The sequence below is a fragment of the Myotis myotis genome, unplaced genomic scaffold (assembly GCF_014108235.1).
Source record: "Myotis myotis isolate mMyoMyo1 unplaced genomic scaffold, mMyoMyo1.p scaffold_m19_p_41, whole genome shotgun sequence".
In the NCBI taxonomy this organism is placed as follows: Eukaryota; Metazoa; Chordata; class Mammalia; order Chiroptera; family Vespertilionidae; genus Myotis; species Myotis myotis.
In genome coordinates, this window is record NW_023416348.1 from 1,764,415 (window position 1) to 1,783,981 (window position 19,567).

General features: G+C 67.0%; 1 protein-coding gene across 8 annotated transcripts in view; it reads left to right on the plus strand.

Moving 5' to 3' along the window:
- Positions 1-697: 697 nt before the first annotated feature.
- The window catches only part of PACS2 (phosphofurin acidic cluster sorting protein 2), a 32,169-nt gene continuing 13,299 nt past the window's right edge, over positions 698-19,567 (plus strand). For 3 of the 8 annotated variants that reach the window (XM_036306421.1, XM_036306419.1, XM_036306422.1), the window contains exons 1-6: positions 702-928; positions 15,237-15,324; positions 15,916-16,005; positions 18,054-18,179; positions 18,551-18,559; positions 19,026-19,188. In XM_036306421.1, the coding sequence (XP_036162314.1) occupies positions 810-928; positions 15,237-15,324; positions 15,916-16,005; positions 18,054-18,179; positions 18,551-18,559; positions 19,026-19,188 (595 nt within the window). In that variant the 5' untranslated portion in view covers positions 702-809. Of the gene's footprint in view, positions 929-15,236; positions 15,325-15,915; positions 16,006-18,053; positions 18,180-18,550; positions 18,560-19,025; positions 19,189-19,567 lie in introns of all 8 variants that reach the window. The other 5 variants (XM_036306420.1, XM_036306425.1, XM_036306426.1 and 2 more) reach the window with 3 other exon arrangements.

The window sequence follows — 19,567 nt, forward strand, 5'->3', positions numbered from 1 at the left end:
GGATTCATGGGGCTCAGTTCCACCTCCCGAGCGGGAGCGGGGGTGCCCCAGGGCTCCGCACGCGGAAACCCCTCCGGGGGCGGGGCTGTGGGCGGGCGACCCAGGTCCTCCAGCTGCTCCGCGTCCCCCCGCCGCCCGCCAGGCCTCGTGGGGGACCGGAGGGGCCCGGCAGTCTGGGGGTTCGTGGGAGAGACGGGACAGGAGGGCACGGCGGGCTCCGGGACGCGCAGAACCCGGGCTGGTGCCTGGGGACGGCGACTGCTCCGAGGGGGGTGGGGGGGGCTGCCCAGCCCTAGGTCCGGGAAGCGCGCTCGGTGGGCGCCCCCGCGGGAGGACCCCAGTCCCGCTCGGCCCATCCGCCGCTCCCGGGGGGCGGGGCGGGGCGGGGCGTGGGGCGGGGCCTGTGCGCAGGCGCGGGCGCGCGCTCCCGCGGGGGCGGGTGGGGTCCTCGCGCGGCGCCGGCGGGGCGGGTGTGCGCTCACCTCACTTCCGGGGGGCGCCCGCGGGCCGTGATTGGGCCTGAGGTGCGAGCGCGCGCCCGCCTAGCCAATCGGCGGCGCCTGCGGCGCGCGGTCTCAGCCCCGGGGGCGCGCGGCGCGGTCCCGCCGGCGGGGGCGCGCGAAGCGGGGCGGGGCGGCTGCACTTGGTCGCCGCCCGCGGGCCCGTCCGCCGCCCGCCCGGCCGTCCCAGCCGCCCAACCGCCATGTGACCGCGCCACCGCCCTCCGCCCCGGCCCGCCCGCCGCCCGCCGCCGCGCGTCCGCGGCCCGGCCGCAGCTCCAGACCGCCGAGGAGCGGGGGGCCGGCGCCATGGCCGAGCGGGGCCGCCTGGGCCTGGCCGGCGCGCCCGCCGCCCTCAACACGCCGGTGCCCATGAACCTGTTCGCCACCTGGGAGGTGGACGGCTCCAGCCCCAGCTGCGTGCCCAGGTACGCCGCCGCCCTGCCCGCGCTTTGTTCCCGCGCGCACCTGCCGGCCACCGGGGCCTCCGCCCGGGACCTCCGTCTGGGAACTCCCGGGACCTGGCGCGCGGGCCGGGGCGTCTGCGCCCCTTTGTGGACACACGCGTCCCTGCGAGGCACCCCAGGGCCGTCTCGCAGGCTGTCCGGGGCGCTCACCTGGTGGGCGCCCAGGGATGGGGTGGGCGCTGGAGGAGCTGACCCAGGCCGTCTCCTCCCCACCGGGTACCACGGATTCCTTTTACATTCAGCCGCACTGTGAGGTCTGAGTGGCCTGCGAGTGACCCCCAGGGCACCCTGTCCAGAGGACACCCAGACCTGGGGCCGCGATCGTGTGCCTTCACCAGCACATCCTTCATCCGCCGCGGTCCTGGGGTCGGGGGCCCCCCCCCCCCCCACTTGCACTGTGCCTGGTAATCTGGAGCCGGCTGCCTGGACATGTCCCTGCCCTTTGCAGCCTGCGGTTAGGTTCCCGTCGCAAAAGACACTCCCGTCCCACCTGGGGGAAGCCCCTCGCCCAGTGGTCACAGCTGGACCAGGCTTGTCCGCGGGCCGGCGCTGTGGCCAGCCCCACTCCACTCCGCTCCCAGCTCCTCCGTTTCAGCGTCAGCTCTGCCGTTTCCCCCTGATGGTGGCTCCTGCTGATGAAACTCCAGGCTGGTGGGGAGACAAGCGCTTGCACCAGGGCTGGCTCTGGAATGGCCAGCGGGCTGCAGGGGCCGCGGGGAGGAGCGTTTGGGGGGCGGGGGGGACCTACTGGGGGAGCTCCGGAGTGCCATCCAGGCCCAGGACGCGGCTGGTGTCTTCCACTCAGTGGGTCTTGCAGAGTGAGGCGATGGGGGTGCAGAGGGCTCCCCCACCCCCTAGAGCGCAGGGCCCGGCTGTGCTAGTGGACAGGGTGGGCCTCGAAGCCAACTCCGGAGTTTCTCCCCGGCCTGGACGCCTCTCCTTTTCCTGTCTTGGAAGTTGCCCCAGCGCTGGGACCTACAGCCAGGGGTCATCCTGGACCCTCCCCACCCCCTGGCTTCTCCTGCCTGCCCCTCTGCCTGGTCACCAGCACCCCTGGGCCTTTTATGCTCTCCTCGTCCATGCTCGCCTCCTCCTGGCCACGTGTCCCCAGACTCCGTGCAGAGCGCAGCCTGCCTGGCCGCGTCTCCAGCAGCTTCCCGGGCTCCATGACAGACCACAGAGTCGTACCTGGGCCTTTGCGGGGTGGGGGTGGGGGGGGGAGGGTGCAGGAGAGGCTGGTGCGGCGTGGGGGGCTGTCCCCCCGGAGCTGCAGTAGGAGCCCACTTGACCTGTGTGCGGGGGTGTGGGGTCTGGGCTGGAGGCACGGGTGTCGGGGAGCCGCCCTCAGGGTGGTCAGAGTAGGTGGCCTACTGCAGGGGACGCCCCTCTGCCGCGGCCCCTCCCTGTCCCGAGCGCGCGTCCTCGCCATGCTGGGCTGAGCTGTGCTCCGCGGGGCCTTATGGGAAAGGGGTCAGATTTTCTCTGCTCTCGATTTTGCCCGAACTCTACGTTTCTGAGTGGCGTCCGTCCGATGTCTGTCCCTCTGGGGTGACCCCATCAGACAGCAGGTGCTCCTCTGCCATCGGGACCTTTGGCTTGTTTCCGGTTTGGGCTGCTGTCAGCCTTCTGTCCCGCCCCCGCCCCTGCCCCTGCCCCTGCCCCTGCCCCTGCGTGTGTCGCCTGTGGGTGGCAGGCCCGCCGTGCGCACATGCTGGCAGTGGGGTTTGGGGGGGGTGCCCAGTGTTACTCTCAGGCAGCTTCCCAGTGCGCTGTGCCAGCGCCGGCCCCCTCCGGCCTTCTTGCCAACTCTGCCTGGCTGAATTTTTGCCAACTGGTAGGTGTGAAATGGTATCGTGGTTTTCATTTGCGTCTCTCTGATGCAGGCACCTGTGCATCCTCGTCAGGGAAATTCCTCCCCTTTCTTCTGCCCGTTTCCCCTCCTCCGCTTCGTCTCAGCAGCTTCCTTGGGGCTAGGAGGCCTTTGCCTGGGTTTGTTGGGGCCCCCTCTTCCGACCGGTGTCCTTGGCCGTGTGCGGCCCATGCTGCTGCTGGGCCGGCCTCGTCTCTTTCCTGCTCATCCTCTCGGGTGGTGGCTGCGGCGGCGGTGGCTGCGGTGGTGGCGGCGGCGGCGGCTGCGGCGGCGGCGGCGGCGGCTGTGGCGGTGACGGCCGTGGCGGCGGCTGTGGTGGCGGCGGCGGCGGCTGTGGCGGCGGCTGTGGCGGTGGCGGCGGCGGCGGCGGCGGCAGTGGCTGTGGTGGTGGCGGCCGTGGCGGCGGCGGCGGCGGTGGCGGCGGCGGTGGCTGTGGCGGCGGCGGCGGCGGCAGTGGTGGTGGTGGCGGTGGCGGTGGCAGTGGCGGTGGTGGCTGCGGTGGTGGCGGTGAGGGCGGTGGCGGTGACAGTGGCGGTGGTGGCTGCGGTGGTGGCGGTGAGGGCGGTGGTGGGTTCGTGGATTCCCTTGTGGTGACACAGCGCTCCTCCCCCTCCCCCTGCAACGCCCCCCCCCCCCCCGGCCCCAGCAGAGCCTGGTCACCTTGGATAGCCCGTTGCCCTTCCCCTGCTGAGGTTCCCGTGTTGATGGTTAGTTTCTGGGCTTGGACATCTGTTCACATGCTACTGTTTCCCTACATTTTTTAAAAAATATATTTTTATTGATTTCAGAGAGGAAGGGAGAGATAGGAACATCAGTGATGAGAATCATTGATCAGCTGCCTCCTGCACACCCTTTAGTGGGGATTAAGCCCACAACCTGGGCATGTGCCCTTGACCGGTTGAATCTGGGACCCTTCAGTCCGCAGGCTGACGCTGTGTCCACTGAGCCACACCAGCTAGGGCCAGAGCTACGTTTAAAAAATATATATGATTTTATTGATTTTTTAAGAGAGAAAGGGAGAAAGAGAGAGAGAAACACTGATTTGGGAGAGAAAGACCCATCAGTTGCCTCCTGCTTGTGCCCCGACAGGAATCGAACCCGCAACGTAGGCATGTACCCTGACCAGCAGCCAAACCTGCACCGTTTTGGTGCGCGGGGCGACACTCACTAAGCCACACCAGCCAGGTGCTCCCGCGCTCCCCTGGGGCCTCCTTGTCCGTCCCTTGGCCTGTCCGAGGGCGTCACAGAGGTTCGGTTTACACTCAGATCTTCAGCTGGAAATGCATTGTGACAGCTGGGTGCCCAGCGGCCACCCCACCAGCCAGAGGTCTGCATCTCGGCTCAGCACCCCTGCAGGGGTGTGTCTCCCCCACCCCCCAGTTCCAGGACCTCAGCTCCGGGCCTGGCCTCGTCCTGCGGCCACTGTGGCCGCTGAAGGCGCCTGCCGAGCTCCCTTTAAACCTGCGGCGGGAGGTGGGCGTTTGGGCTGCTTCCAGGTCGGGCCATTGTGTTCAAACTGCTGGGACCACGGGGCACAGGCTGCGGGGCTGTGTCCTCTCTCTTCTCCGGAACAGCTGGCCGGCGGCCGGCGGGCAGTGTCAGCTCCGTGAGAAATGGCCCGTTTCCTGACGTGGCGGCACCGTGGCCCAGCCACCAGCTGCTGCCATCCCGGCCGTCGTCCCCTCGGTCTTAGCTCTCCCGTGGCTGTGATGGCTGCTCCTCAGGCTTCACGCTCTGCTCATTGCGAGGGGGTGTTGAATGCAATCAAACACTTTTTTAAAAAAATACACATTTTTCATTGATTTGGGAGAGGGAGAGAGGGAGAGAGAGCATCAATGATGAGAAGGAGTTGTGGACCGGCTGCCTCCTGCACGCCCCACACTGGGGGTCGAGCCCATGACCCGGGCCTGTGCCGACGGGGAATCGAACCCTGACCTCCTGGTTCACAGGTCGACGCTCAGCCACGGAGCCAGGGCGGCCGGCCCACCACGTTCACCGCCGGGAAGCGTGGGTCCCTCACTGCTGGCACGTGTCTGTCACCCGTTACCTTATCTGTGCTTTCTCCCGTTATCCTTTCTTTAACCTGACGGGATGTTTCCGTTTCTTCGTTTCCAAATGCAGGGGGTTTTCAAGCTACTTTCCCGTTGTTGACTCTGTGGCTTCTCCGCCCGCCATTATTCTGGAAAGTTCTCGGCCTCTTTCTGCGGCTGTGCCTGCCCCGTTCTCTGTCTCCCCACTTCCAGAACACCGGCCCACGTAGCCCCTCCCATGTGGCCTGGGCGAGGCGCTGCTGCGGGGGGCGGCTCCGTGGAGGGGCGGGCGGGCCCCAGTCCTGCCCAGAGCCTGGGCGGAGGAGCTGCTGGCCGCCGGGCCTGTCATTGAGCGAAGATGCCGTGCTCAGGATGTGGGCTCGCTTAAGTTTGGGGAAGTCGCTGATCTATTTCTAGGGTGTGTGTTGGGAGGATGGTGCTGGACTGAGGTTGGGCTGGCTGCCTGCAGGAGCGAGTGGATGGGTGGGGGTGGCAGGGATTGAGCTGGGTGCAGCCTGGCAACCCCTGGGAGGGGGCGCTGCATCCAGGAGAGACTGAGGAAGCTGACTTAGGGGCGCACGGCCTGTGGACTGGGCCTCCGGGCGCCTGGCCATAGCTGCCGCCCACTTGCCCACCGCTGTGCGGGTGCCTGGCGGGTGTGCCCTTGTGGTGCGTGAAGTGGGACTCCTGCTGGGACCCAGGCTGTGGCAGCCCCTCCCCCCCGGGCTGGCTCCTGCGTCTGTCCGTGTCCATGGGCTCCCGGTGCCGGAGGGGAGCATGTGCTCAGTCGGTGCCAGACGGCTCTGCGGGGAGGCCCTGAACGTGCGTGCCCGGGTTGAGAGCCGGTTCCTCCTGCCTGGGGTGGCGTGGTGTCCTCCGTCCGGGCGGACTGTGAAGGGTGTGACACACAGCGAGAGCGGCCGTCTGGACGGACTGAGCTCCTGGTCACTGCACTGTGTGTGTCTAGGCCTCTCCAGCGAACACCGACCCTCGTCCACTCCGGCGAGGCAGGCACGCTGCCCACACGGTGCCCGCTGCCCGGGGGTTCCTACCCATGGAGCTCAGGCTGCAGCCGCAGGTCCTGTACCCGGGGAGCGTGGTAAACAGGCAGAGAGGGTGGTGGGAGACGCTGGAGCGGGGGCGTCTTTCTCCTGGTGCTGCGGGGGCTGCGGGGTGGCGGCCGCGACCCAGCGAGGGAGGCGCTGTTCGCAGGACCTGCAGGGATGTGAGGCTGTGGCCTTGGGGTCTGGGCAGGGGCAGGGCTGGGGCGTCTCCTGTGTCTGCCCCTCCCCCTCCCCCTGTTGCTCCGCGGGGGGGGGGGGGGCGGGTGGGACCTGCCTGGGGTCCAGAGCAGCACGGCCTCTGGCCCCTCCTCGAGGGTCAGGCTGTTACTAGGAACCAGGTCGGAGCGGGTTCTGCTGGGCTCAGCACCTGCGCAGCTCAGGCGTCCGGGAAGGTCGTTGTCCGTCGTCTGTGAGTCTGGCGGGTCCTCGTGCCTGTCCTGGGCCCTGGCCTGGGTCCACTGGGAGAGAGATGCCCACCCTGGTTCCCTCTCTCCTGGCCGCCTCCTGAGAGCAGTCCCTGGGAAAGGCACTGACCGACTGCTCGCAAACGCCCCCCCCGCCCCCCCGTCCCGGCCTAGGGCACACTCAGCACTTTGGCCCCGGCTGACAGACTCTCCTTCCCTGTCACCACCGCAGAGGACACGGGGTGGGGACAGCTGCCACCTCAGCTGCCCACTGACTCGGGGCCTGCACTGGGTGCCCTGTGCCGGCGCTGCCTCTCCGTGGAGAAGCCGGCGGGCAGAGCGCGGGCCCTGGAGCCAGGGCAGGGGCAGCAATGCGGGTGGGAGATCCCACAGCACCGGGGAGAGGCCTGGAAAGAGGCGTGGCCGGGTGGCCCTCGGAGCAGCCCACGGCCCTCCTCCCGCTCAGTCCCTTCTGGCTGTCCAAGCAGCAGGAGTGGGGTCATGTCCACCCGCCACTCCCACCCCCACCCCCGCTCCGCACGGCCCTGACCTAGGGGGGCGCAGAGTGGCTGTTCCTCTCCTGTGGGCCCCAGTCCCGGGCTGGCCTCCCCAGGCTCCCAGTGCTGGGCCTGGACGGGAGGAGGCGCAGGGCGGGCGCGGTGGGCGGCCGAGATGCGCTTGTGGTTGGCAGGGGCTCTGGTGGCCCAGCCTGGCACGGCCTGTCCAGACCCCCTCTGGCCTCGAGCCCGTGCCCGCCTGGCACGTGTTTGTCCTTCAGCGTGTGCTCCCGGGCCTGGCCCTGTGCTCAGTGGTTAGACTGTCGCCGCCCACCCAAGGCTGTGGGTTTGGTTCCTGGTCAAGGGCACGTGCCTGGGTTGCAGGTGTGATTGCCAGTCCGACTGGGGTGCCTGCGAGAGGCAACCAGTCGCTGCCCTCCCTCACATGGATGGTTCTCTCTTTCCCTCTCTGCCCCCCCACCCCCGGCTCTAACAACCAATGGGAAAGCAGCCTCAGCTGAGGGTTAACAAAAGATTTGCTCCCTGGCAGCTGTCGCCTCCCCGTCCTGGACAGAAGCCCCGGAACCAGGCCGTGCGCTCTCCCCGCGGCTGCCGTGCCGCCGGCACCAGCCTGAGGACTGGCCTGGCCTCTGGCCGGGGGGGCACTGGCCCAGGAGCTCTAGGGGAGGTGGGGTGCTCCGCGGGCCCTGCCTCTGAAGGGCCGCACACCAGGGGCCTGGCGTCCTCAGGGTCATCGGTGCTCGGCCAGTGGCCGCAGCCTCTGTCCCCCAGGCCTGAGCTCTCCCAGGCTCTTCACCTGGCTCCTCACCTGGCTGGCGAGGGCCAGACGACCCCTTTGGGGCGCAGCTGGGTGCACACCTGCAGCATCCTCCCCGACCCGCAGCCCCGGTGCCTGGCGGGGCCAGTGCACCCTCCTTGGAAGTGAGCCTGCGGGTCCGGGGAGGGACAGCCTGACGGAATTCCCGGGGCGGGAATCTGCGCCCTGAGAGCCTGGCGAGGCCGAGGGAGGCACTCAGCACCGGGAGAGGAGGCGCCAGCCCCACAGACCTTCCCCGAGAGGATGGACCGAGGCAGGGTCCCCACCCGGCTCAGCCACCAGCGGGTGGACAGCCCCCGGCACAATCCTGGCTTCAGGGTGAGAGGCCGGGGCCCAGGAGGTGACCGCTGGCCCATGGGGGTGGTGGGAAGTGGCCGCTGCCCCGCCTCGGTGTGGCCCTGTTCCCCGGGAGCCTGGCACACGGGAGCCGGGCTCCATGGCACACGTGGTCAGAGGCTGAGGAGGCCCAACAGCTGGGGTCAGGGCCAGGCTTCCGGAGGGCCTGCTGCTGGGCCGAGGCTGTGGGGACCATGGACCCCATTATTGGGACCCCAGGAGTTTTATTGGTGCTGCGTGGAGCCTGCTGGGCTGTGGCCCAGGGAGAGGCAGTGAGGAGGGCCGGGAGGCAGTGGCTGCGGGAGAGGGGGAGCAGGGCGAAGCGAGGCCGGAGCTGCTGCCCCCATCACCGGTTTCTCAGCAGAATGAGTGGAGCAGGAGTGGCAGGGGTGAGAGGGCGGCACAGCGAGTGGAGGGGAGGGGGCCAGGAGGGACAGGGCCCCTGTGTCCCTGACCTGGGGGGCCGTGTCCAGCGTCTCAGGTGTGATGGGCGTGGGTGGCGCCAGCATTCACACGCGACACCCTGGGGCCATCGCTTCGTCCCTGGGGCTTTGGTAGCAGGTCCAGGCCGCAGGTCACGCAGGGAGATCATGTGGCCCCACCTGGGTGCTCTTGGGGCTCCCAACCTGAATCTCTGCTTCCTGTGCCCGCTGCTGCCCTTCACCCAGCTTCCTAGCCGGGCCTGCGCGTCACTGCTAAATACAGCCCCGCGTGGGGCGTGGGGGACCCTCACTCACAGGAAAGCCCTGGGCAGGGCTTCGCCGGCCCGGGACAGTGTGGGGTTCCCTGCGGTGTTGGTGAGGTGCGCCGCGGCCTGGCTGTGGGCTGGAGGCAGAGGGGCAGGGGTGACCCCGGGCCTCTGAGTCACCCAGGCGCAGGATGCAGGCCTGCGGGCGGGCCCCCCGATGGCTGGGGCCAGAGTGGCGGCCCAGAGCTGAGGTGGGTGCGTGTGTCCCACGTTGTCCGCACAGCCCTGGGAGCCGCCCCACGGACAGGCAGCGCTCTGCAGGGCCAGGTGGTCTGCTGCTGGCGGGCACCGCTGCTCCGTCCGCTGGCCATACTGCCCCTCCCCCCAGGCCTGGCTCCACCTCCTCCTGTGCCCTGTCGCCTGTGGGGTTGGCCTCTGCTGGGCGGAGGTGGGCACGGACCCCAGCCCCTCTCCCCGCCACCCCTTCCGAGGAGTCCCAGCCTCCCCAGACGAAGCCCCGACTGCCCCTGCCTCCTGCAGGCGCGTGCTGGCCGTGGGCGCGGAGAGGCACCTCTGACCTCTCCTGATCAGCAGGAGGCAGTGTGTCCAGATAAGGCCCAGACACCAGAGAAGGCTGCGCTGGGCCAGCACGCGTGGCAGTGGCCAGCCCGGGAGAGGTGACCAGCGCGGCCTGCGGGCAGGCTGGAGCCTCACTCTGCACAGCCGCCTCAGGGCCGCCGGCGGGCCCCCCCAGAGCCGAGCAGGACCGGAGTGCCCCATCCTCTCCCTGGAGGCGGACGGGGTGTGGGCCCCCTGGCCAGCTGCCACTGCAGAGCCCAGCGCCCACTGAGACAGACACGCGATGGCACCGACGGGTCAGCCCAGAAACAAAAGGCCCCTCAGTTCTCCCTCCTACAGACACAGTCAGCACGTTTGGGACCGCAGAGGCCTGGCCCGTGTCCCGTGTCCTGTGTCCCGTGTCCCGTGTCCCGTGGGCCTGGAGGGCCGCGGCGGGAGTCAGCGTTCTACAGGGCCCGCCTGCCCAGCCGGCTGCATTTTCCAAAAACCCATCAACGCGCTCCTCCGTGCCCAACGCTGCCACGGGGACCCCGGTGCCTCCAGCTGGCAATGCCGGGGACTACAGAGGGTCACCATGGGGCCCCACAAATCACTCTTTCAGAACAAAGCCTGGCCTCGGCCGGTCACACAGCCCTACGCACCATGGCCCCACACACAGCCTGGAGATGCCCCCCATACCCCGCACCATTGGGGGACCAGTGCTGAGCACATGGCTCTGCCGGCGTGGAGCGGCTCCCTGTACACGGGTCGAGGGCTGACACCCAGCACGGGTGAATCTGGAAACCACCCTGGGGAGGAGGCCAGAGCAGAGGCCCCGGCTGGGGGGTCCCCGGGACAAGGGCAGTGCAGTGGGGTGCCTGCCGGGGCCAGGAACGCGAGGGCGGTGGCCAAGGCCGGGTGTCCCTGCGGGCGGGAGATGTGCTGGAGTTGGAGGTAGTGGCTGCTTCACAGGCAGAGGTCCTGCCTGCCACTGACTTGTCCCTGCACACGGCCCACAGGGTCCACTTTGTCACGTGTGTCTGCCACATGGCCCACAGGGTCCGCTTTGTCACGTGTGTCTGCCACATGGCCCACAGGGTCCGCTTTGTCACGTGTATCTGCCACAACAATGACAAGTTTTAAGAAAAGGGGACAGGGATGGTGCTAGGCCCCAGGACACCAGCCGGCAGGCGAGCGGTGCTGTGTCCCATGCGGACCCTGTGTGGCCGCCGCAGCAGGGGCCCGGCCGCGCGGGGGGACGCACCTCTGCGGCCTTCCGAGTTGTGGTCTCGTCCCCCTGTGCTTCCCTAAGAGCCTGTGTCCTCGGACGCCCGCCTCGGTCTGCACGGCCCTGCGTCCGCCCTGCGCTGTCTCTGGCTTTGCTTGTGGAGATGCCCACGTTTCAGGCCTTGGAGGAGTTAGTGGCACTGCCTGCCCAAGTCAGCCCAGCTTGTGAGCGAGCAAGAGAACGAATGAGTGAGTGAGTGAGTGAGTGAATGAATGAGTGAGGGAGTGAATGAGAGAGTGAATGAGTGAGTGAGTGAATGAATGAGTGAGTGAGTGAGTGAGGTGAAGGCACCATTGTCCTGGGCGCACAGAGGGCCTGGGGTGCAGTTGGGCAGGACCGCCCTGCTTGCTCTCTGAGTGGTTGGAGCCCTGTTTGGGAAGTTATTTTTTTAAATATGTGAATAAGTTCTATTTTTAATTTATTGATTTCAGAGAGGAAGGGAGAGGGAGAGAGAGAGAAACATCAGTGCTGAGAGAGAATCATGGATCAGCTGCCTCCTGCACGCCCCCTACCTGGGGTCGAGCCCACAGCCGGAGCATGTACCCTCGACTGGCATCGAATCCGGGACCCTGCAGTCCACAGGCCGACGCCCTGTCCACTGAGCCACACCAGCGAGGGCCACACGTGGGTGTTACTCGGCCTGGAGGGCCTTGCTGCAGCGCGTTGGCGATGGGTTGAGGTACACTTAGGTCCGTGGCTTCTCTAACGTCTGGAAAAGGACTTTTTAAACGGCAGGTGCAGGGCATGGCCAGATGCTGATGCCACCTGACACAGAGCTCCGCCTCCCACCTCGGGCGTTGGGTTGGGGTCCCGCAGAGGCTGTGCGGCCCTCGTGGTGTGGCCTGCGCTCCTGGCTGGTGATGACGATGCACACAGCTCATGGTCCCCTCCCAGTGTCTTCTACGACGTGTCCAAGTCTCTGCCCGCTTCCTTTTTTAATTAAAGGAAGTTTCCAATTACAGTTACGTTCCGTGTTACCGCGGGAGCTTCAGGTGCGCAGCGTGGCGGTTCCATGGGCACAGGCCTTGCCAAGTGCCCACCTGGCATGCAGAGTCGTGACAGTGTTTAATATGTTTCCATTGATTTTCAGAGAGAGGGAGAGAGAGAAACATTGATGAGAGCCCTGGCCGGTGTGGCTCAGTGGATAGAGCGTTGGCCTGTGACTGAGGGGTCCCGGGTTCGATTCCGGTCAAGGGCACATACCTCGGTTGCAGGCTTCTCTCTGGCCTGGGCCCTGGTTGGGGCTCGTGCAGGAGGCAGCCAATCGACGTGTCTCTCTCACCTGGATGTTTCTCTGTCTTTCCCTCTCTCTTCCGTCCTCTCTGAAATGAATGGGAAAATACCCTCCAGTGAGGATGAATAAAAAAAGAAACATCGGCCGAGACCGGTTTGGCTCAGTGGATAGAGCGTCGGCCTGCGGACTGAAAGGTCCCAGGTTCGATTCCGGTCAAGGGCATGTGCCTGGGTTTCTCTCTCATCGATGTTTCTGACTCTCTATCTCTCTCCCTTCTCTCTGTAAAAAATCAATAAAATATATTTATAAAAAAAAAAAAAAGAAACATCGATGGGAGAGGAGCACCATCAGCGGCAGCCTCCTGCACGCCCCCCACTGGGGATCAAGCCTCAACCGGGCCTGTGCCCCGACCGGCACCCACACTGCGACCTCTTGGCTCCTGGGTTGACGCTCAGCCTCCGAGCCAGGCCGCCGGCTGTTACGCTCTTCTCGCCCTGTTTCCTCCCCTCGGCTTACACCCCGGCCACTGTTCTGTGACCACCAGCCTGTACGTCCAGCCCCTTGCCTTTCACTCGCCCCTCGTCCCCTGGCGCCGAGCGGCTGTGCTGCGGGCTGCTGACTCTCACTGTTGGTTCTGACCGTTCTCCGTCTGTTCTGGACGAAGTGCCGTCAGCTGGGACTTGCACCTTTTTCTCCCGCTCTGCGCGTGCTTTCCACAGAGCAGAGCTTTACTTGGAAGAAGCTGAATTTATCCAGCTCCCATTTCCATTGCCCGTGCACCTGGCCGCGGCTCACAGCACCTCTGCAGGCGGAGGTGGGGGCGGGAGTGGAGGGCCCGCCTGGCCCCGCTCCTCTCAGTGTCCCCGCATTCGGGTGCTTTGCCGGTCCCAGGAGTTTAAACGCAGCATGTGGAGGCCGGTGGGAAAGGCCTGCTGCGGGCCCTGCAGTTGCGTTGGACCGGCCGGCCGGCCAGGCCCCTCCTCGCTCACTGCGGCCGCTGACCTCGCAGCTTTCAGCTCAGATCCTGCCCTGGTTCTTGTTAGATTTAGGTTTTTCCTTTTTTGCTTTGGAGCCACTGTAAACGGAATTTAAACATCATCTTCCTTCCCGGCCAGCGTGGCTCAGTGGCTGAGGGTCGACCCATGAACCAGGAGGTCAGGGTTCGATTCGGGTCAGGGCACAGGCCTGGGTTGCGGGCTCGATCCCCAGTGTGGGGCGCACAGGAGGCAGCCGATCGATGATTCTCTCTCGTCATGGATGTCTCTATCTCTCCCTCTCCCTTCCTCTCTCAAATAAAAAAAACACACTGAGCTTCCCTAGTGTGCACAATGTTTTAAAAGCTGGCTTCCAGGTGCTAGCTGCTGCTGTGGAACGGCGCTGCTGATCCTGTGCTGCGCTTGTAGGGTCTGCCGAGCTCACTGGTCCAGGAGACGCTCGGGGCGCAGGGTCCCTGGCAAGAAGCGCCGCCCTCCCTCCCCCTGGGCCCTGCGCGCTGTCGGCTCAGCGGGCTCCGTCTGTTGCACGGGGATGTGGCCTTGGTCAGGTGTTTCTGGCTCCGTCGAGGAGGGTTAGGTCTTCCTGACCCGGCCTGGCGACTGGCGATGATTGATTTCTGACGGGGAGCCAGCCCGGTGTCCCTGGACACGCCGTGTGGCCCCGGGGCCTCGCCAGGCCGCTGCTGGGAGGGTCCGTGTGGGGCCGTGCCCGCTGTGTGCGGTGCTGAGCGGCCCGCTGCTCCCTCCGCCAGGGGCTCCGGCTCCCTGGGTCTTATTTTCTGGAAGATCTGACGTAGAGCTGGTGCCGTTTCTTCCTTAGCCTCTGGGTCAGTTTGCCTGGGTCTCTCCTGCGGACGGTTTCTAGCTGTCAACTCACCTTAGTGGGCGCGGCTGTTCAGACGGTGTCTTCGTCCCGGGGGGGCGTGGGCGCCTGTGGCCAGGTTCTCCGAGCTCGTGCACGGGCGTCTCAGGCTGTGCTCACCCACCGTGTCCGCGCCGTGCGGGCAGCCCTCCCCTGTGCCCAGCTTCTCTTCTTCCTTCGTCGGCGGAACCTTCCCCAGGAACCGGCTTTTGGGTTGGTTCCCGCTCCTGGTCTCCGCCTTCCCCGTGGGTCTGACGGGCGCTTTCCTCGTGTCCTCAGGGCGGGTTGAGGCCTTTCTCCCGGGGCTCAGGTGTGGTGCCCCCGGCTCTGCCTGGCGGTGCCCACGAGCTCCCGGACGGGCCACAGCACCTGCTGCCTGTCACTGTGGCCTGTGGGTCGCGAGGGTCCCAGGAGCTTCCCGGCCGCCGTGCCAGTGGGGACCGTTCCCTCCGGCTGACCCAGTGCCTTAAACGTGCTCACGTGGTTTTGTGGCCCAGGCGGGGCCTGTCCTGGTGGCACTAACCCCTTCCGTCCGCTCCCCCTCGGTCCTTTTCCCCTCGTAGCCCCACAGCCTTGCGCCACTCTGGTGCCAGCAGGCACTGTGCCCGTGGCCCGGCATGTCAGGCCTCTGCCCTGCTCCTGGGGTTCAGGTGCCACCATGGGGACCGAGTGAGGCTCTGCGGGCGGGAAGCCTGGGTGTCCCGACTGGGACACGGGCGCTGGGACTCGGTCAGGCTGACGACCGGGTGGGAGAGCGCGCCAGGGCTGCTGTGAGCGCGAGAGGCCTGCGGCCTGGCCCCTGCACTTGGACGTGGGCTGCACACACCCTCACTCTCCTGTCCTGGCCGGTGCGCTGGGGACCCAGCCGGTGCGGGGGCTTCCTGGGAAGTGGGCCTCCTGGGACAGCACCCGCCGGTCAGTGCAGACCCTGCCGAGAGGCGGGTGGGCGTGCAGGCCTGTCCCTCAGGCCTCCCTCAGGGTGGGCACCATCCTTCTGACTCGGTGTTGCCCAGAACAGAGGGTGGAGGTGAAGCTGGTGGGTCAAGGAAGGCTCCCAGCCAGTGGGCGGGGCCCTGACAGATGGGCGGGGCCTCGGGTGGGAGGCTGGCGCCCTCACAGCGGGGGCACTGGCAGCCCGGTCTCCTGCCTGCCCACAGACCCTCACCCAGTCACCTCCGGGACCCTCGGAGAGGGCGCCTGGCTGACTGCCTGGGGTGCTCACCACTTGCGGGGACCCAAAGGGGGTCCTGGGCTGGGGCTCCTGGGAGACTTGGTGGCCCGTCTGCCATGGTGACTGTGGAGCTGGAGGCCAAGGGCGGAGGGTGGTGGTCCAGCTGTGGCTGGGGCCTTTCTGGGCTTGAGGTGCATGGGAGGGCGCGGGCACCACCCAGGCGGGGGGAGGGGGCGGGCACCGCCCAGGTGTTGGGGGGCGCGGGCACCACCCAGGTGGGGGGAGGGGGTGGGCACCACTCAGGTGGGGGGGGCACGGGCACCGCCCAGGCGGGGGGGGCGTGGGCACCACCCAGGTGGGGGGAGGGGGCGGGCACCGCCCAGGCGGAGGTGGGGTGGGCGCGGGCACTGCTGAGCCTGCCTGTGCCCTTGCAGGTTGTGCAGCCTGACCTTGAAGAAGCTGGTGGTCTTCAAGGAGCTGGAGAAGGAGCTCATCTCGGTGGTGATTGCTGTGAAGATGCAGGCGAGTTCTCCCTACCCGCCCCCCGTCCTGGGCTGCAGAACACCCCCCACTCGGGCTGGAGCGGGCGGCTCCGTGGGCAGCAGGCGCGAGTGTGTGCCGGGAGCAGGGAGCCTCGGCCGGGCGGTTGCCCAGAAGGCAGTCCTGATGCTCCAGCTGGGACCCTCCTGGGGCGCATCCTGTCCCCTGAGAGAGCAGATGGGCCTCCCCCAGGGCAGCTGACTCTCCCTGTGCTCGCACCCTGTGCCTGCCCCCCCCCGCCCCCCCCAGGGCCCGGCCCAGCGGCTCTCCCCTCTCACTCTGGGGCCCTCGTGCTCACGCGGCCCTCAGCATCCCGGCAGGGGAATAGGTGACAGGTGTCAGGAGGGCCCCTTCGTGGCTGTGGGTGTCCCTCCTGACTTCTCGGTCCTGAGGCAGATGCCCAGGGGACGCGAGGGCCGAAGACCAATGTTCCCGCACGGCCCTTGGGAGCTGGGACCCGCTCCCCAGCCCGGGCTCGGTCCTGCGTGAGGAGGAGGGGCGTGGCCGCGGTGGCTGGTGTGGGCAGAGGGTCCCCTCCCCGAGACGCTGAACACACGCTGTCTTCCCGCCCAGGGCTCCAAGCGCGTCCTGCGGTCCCACGAGATTGTGCTGCCCCCCAGTGGACAAGTGGAGACGGACCTGGCACTGACCTTCTCGCTGCAGGTGGGCCTCCAGGTGCCTGGAGTGTGGGGAGGCTGCAGGCCGTCCCCCTGGGGGTGCTGGACGGTCGTTCTCCTGTTTGGAGCAGGCGGGGAGGAGCACCTGGGAGCTCAGGGTGCGAGTGCAGACCCTTTGCCGTGGGCCGTGCGTGTGGCTCGGCTCACCCTGGACACCCCAGAGGAAACAGACGCCCCTGGACTCTGTGGAGTCCTGACCGGCCCGACCTGGCCCGCAGGGCAGGGTCCCGCCTGCGTGCCTCTGGCCGTATGGGCCCAGCCCGGGCTCCAGCGGGCCGTCCCATTGAGCCCCTTCCCGCCGGCCCATCTCGCGTCCACTGCAGCTCCTCTCACTGCGTGAGGGAGACAGGGAGACCCCGAGAGCCACCTCCCGCCCTGGGCCTGGCTCTGCCGGGCGGCCGCGGACCCGCTCTGACGCCCACGGCACATCTGGGTTCCGTGTTGGTGTTCTCTGGGGGAGGGGCAGGTTTGTTGGAGTATAATTTACGAAGTGTACACTCCATCCTTTTTTAAAAATACATGCACAGCCCTGGCCAGTGTTGCTTTGGGTAAAGCGCCAGCCCACACACCAAAGGGTTACAGGTTCGATTCCTGGTCAAGGGCTTGTACCTGGGCTGTGGGTTCTCTCCCCGCCCCCGGTCGGGGCTCCTGCAGGAGGCAACCAGTCGATGTGTCTCTTAGTCAGTGTTTCTCTCTCTCTTCCCCTCCCTCCTTTCCACTCTCTCTAAAAAGCAGTAGAGCCATAGCTGGTGTGGCTCAGTGGGTAGAGCGTTGGCCTGCGGACTGAAGGGTCCTGGGTTCGATTCCGTCAAGGGCGCCTGCGCGGGTTGCGGGCTCGGTCCTCAGAAGGGGGCGTGCAGGAGGCAGGCGATCAATGATTCTCATCATCGATGTTTCTCTATCTCTCTCTCTTCCTCTCTGAAATCAATAAAAACATATTTTTTTAAAGCAGTGAAACGCATCTGTGGGTGAAGCTTAACAACAACAAATGAGCACACGGAGTCAGTGCAGGACAGTCCCCTGCCCGCTGTGGGTTTTAAAATACATTCTTTTTTTTTTTTTTTTAAATATATTTTATTGATTTTTTACAGAGAGGAAGGGAGAGAGCTAGAGAGTTAGAAACATCGATGGGAGAGAAACATCGATCAGCCGCCTCCTGCACATCTCCCACTGGGGATGTGCCCGCAACCCAGGCACATGCCCTCGACCGGAATCGAACCTGGGACCCCTCAGTCCGCAGGCCGACGCTCTATCCACTGAGCCACACCGGTTTCGGCTAAAATACATTCTTATTGATGTCAGAGCGGACGGGAGAGGGAGAGGGAGGAACATCCACGATGAGAGAGAATCATCGACCGGCTGCCTCCCGCACGCTGTGCTGGGGATGGAGCCCGCACCCTGGGCACGTGCGGAACTGAATCTGGGACCCTCAGTCCGCAGGCTGACCCCACCCAGCCACCCACTGTTTTGTTCGTTACCCAAGGACGTGCTTTTTTAAATTGATTTTTCGAGAGAGGAAGGGAGAGGGAGAGAGCGTGGGAAGCATTGATGTGAGAGCGAGACGACGATTGTTGCCTCCCGCACGGGCCTGACGGGGTGGGACCTGCAGCCTGGGATGTGTCCTGACCAGAATCGAACCTGAGGCCTGTCTTTGCAATGAGACATTCCAACTGCCTGAGCATCCCGCCCCCCCCATCCCCCCCCCCGTCAGGCCCATCCCCCAACTTTTGGGATTGGTTTTCATTTGTGAGCTTTAAGGAGGCCTGTGAGCATTTTCCTCTGACACACGTGCTCTGGGGTCCTGAACCCCCACCCGCTGCAGCACGTGGGGGCCCGGGACGCCCGGCCGCCTGCCCTGGGGGAGAAGGTGCTGGTGGCGGTGGCCCCCCATGCCCTCAGCAGCCGCACATCTGCCCGCTAGTAGCTGTTCCTAGTGTCGGGGTGAGCGGCAGTGACCTCCGCGCGACCCCATGACCTGGGGGCCATGAGCCCTGGCAGGTGGGGGTGTGGACCGCAGCGTGGCCCCTCCCACAGTACCCCCACTTCCTGAAGAGGGAAGGCAACAAGCTGCAGATCATGCTGCAGCGGAGGAAGCGCTACAAGAACCGGACCATCCTGGGCTACAAGACGCTGGCCGCGGGCGCCATCCACATGGCCGAGGTGAGGCGCCCGGCTGGGCAGCTTCCGCCTGGAGTGGGTGTGGCCTGTGCCTCCAGGAAGTGTCCCCGCCAGGGCCGCCCCGTCCCCCCCGGGCCCTTGTCCCGAGGGCGCTGCAGCGCGTGGGCGGCCCTGGCGGGCGGCGTGGTGTCAGGGTGGCCGGGGCGTAGAGTTGGAGGGGTTCCCTGGTGAGGAAACGGGATACGCCCGGATGGAGCCACTCCCTGCCGCCACCTGTGCTGGGGGACCTGTGGGAGCTGCGGCCTGGGCCCGGGGGGTCCGGGGGGCCACGGGGCCTGCTCGGGTGCCGTGGGTGTGCCGCCCCGGCAGGGCCACCGCAGTGGCTGGTCTCCATGGCCCTCACGTACCTGCAGGCACAGCCTGTGAGTTGGTGCTCGTGTGGGAGCTGCTGTCCACACCGTGTGCTTCTGGGCGGCCGAGCTGGGGACCCTCCTCCCTGAGCCTTCAGGCCCTGGTGGCTGAGCCTGGTGCCGGCCACCCAGCTGGGCCCAGCATGCTCCCTCCTGGCCCCTCCCCCAGCCCCGTGTCCTCCCTCCTGGCCCCTCCCCCAGCCCCGTGTCCTCCCTCCTGGCCCCTCCCCCAGCCCCGTGTCCTCCCTCCTGGCCCCTCCCCCAGCCCCGTGTCCTCCCTCCTGGCCCCTCCCCCAGCCCCGTGTCCTCCCTCCTGGCCCCTCCCCCAGCCCCGTGTCCTCCCTCCTGGCCCGGCCCCTCCCCCAGCCCCGTGTCCTCCCTCCTGGCCCCTCCCCCAGCCCCGTGTCCTCCCTCCTGGCCCCTCCCCCAGCCCCGTGTCCTCTCTCATCCTCTCCCTGCTGGCACGGTGCCGCCCCAGGTGATGCAGCGCCCGCCCGAGGGTGGCCAGGTGCTGAGCCTGTGCAGCAGCGTCAAGGAGGCCTCCGCCAAGGTGGCCGAGATCTGGATCTTCTCCCTGTCCAGCCAGCCCATCGACCACGAGGACAGCGCCATGCAGGCCGGCCCCAAGGCCAAGTCCACGGGTGAGTGCATCTGCCAGGGACCCCTTCCCTGCCTCCTGCCACCCTGGCCGTCCTCCCGGGATGGCTGTGGGCCTCCCAGCCCTGCCCGCGGAGGCCGTGGCATCGTCCGTAAGCAGAAGTCATGGGGTTGATCGAGGTGCCTTCCGGGTCTGGGCACAGGTCCTCGCATGGCCTGTCACCACCATCCCTGTTAGGGCCATTGTCCCCGTGGGGTGAGGGGGCAGGCGGGGGGCCCAGTCCAGCCTGAGATGCTGGCTGAGACCTGTGCTGGACAGGAAGGGCCGCGGGGGTCCCCAGAGGGTTGGAGGGGGCACGTGGGGGTGGAGAAGCGCAGCCCCCCCCCCCCCCCCCCAGGACACCGGGCGGAATCCGAGGCCCC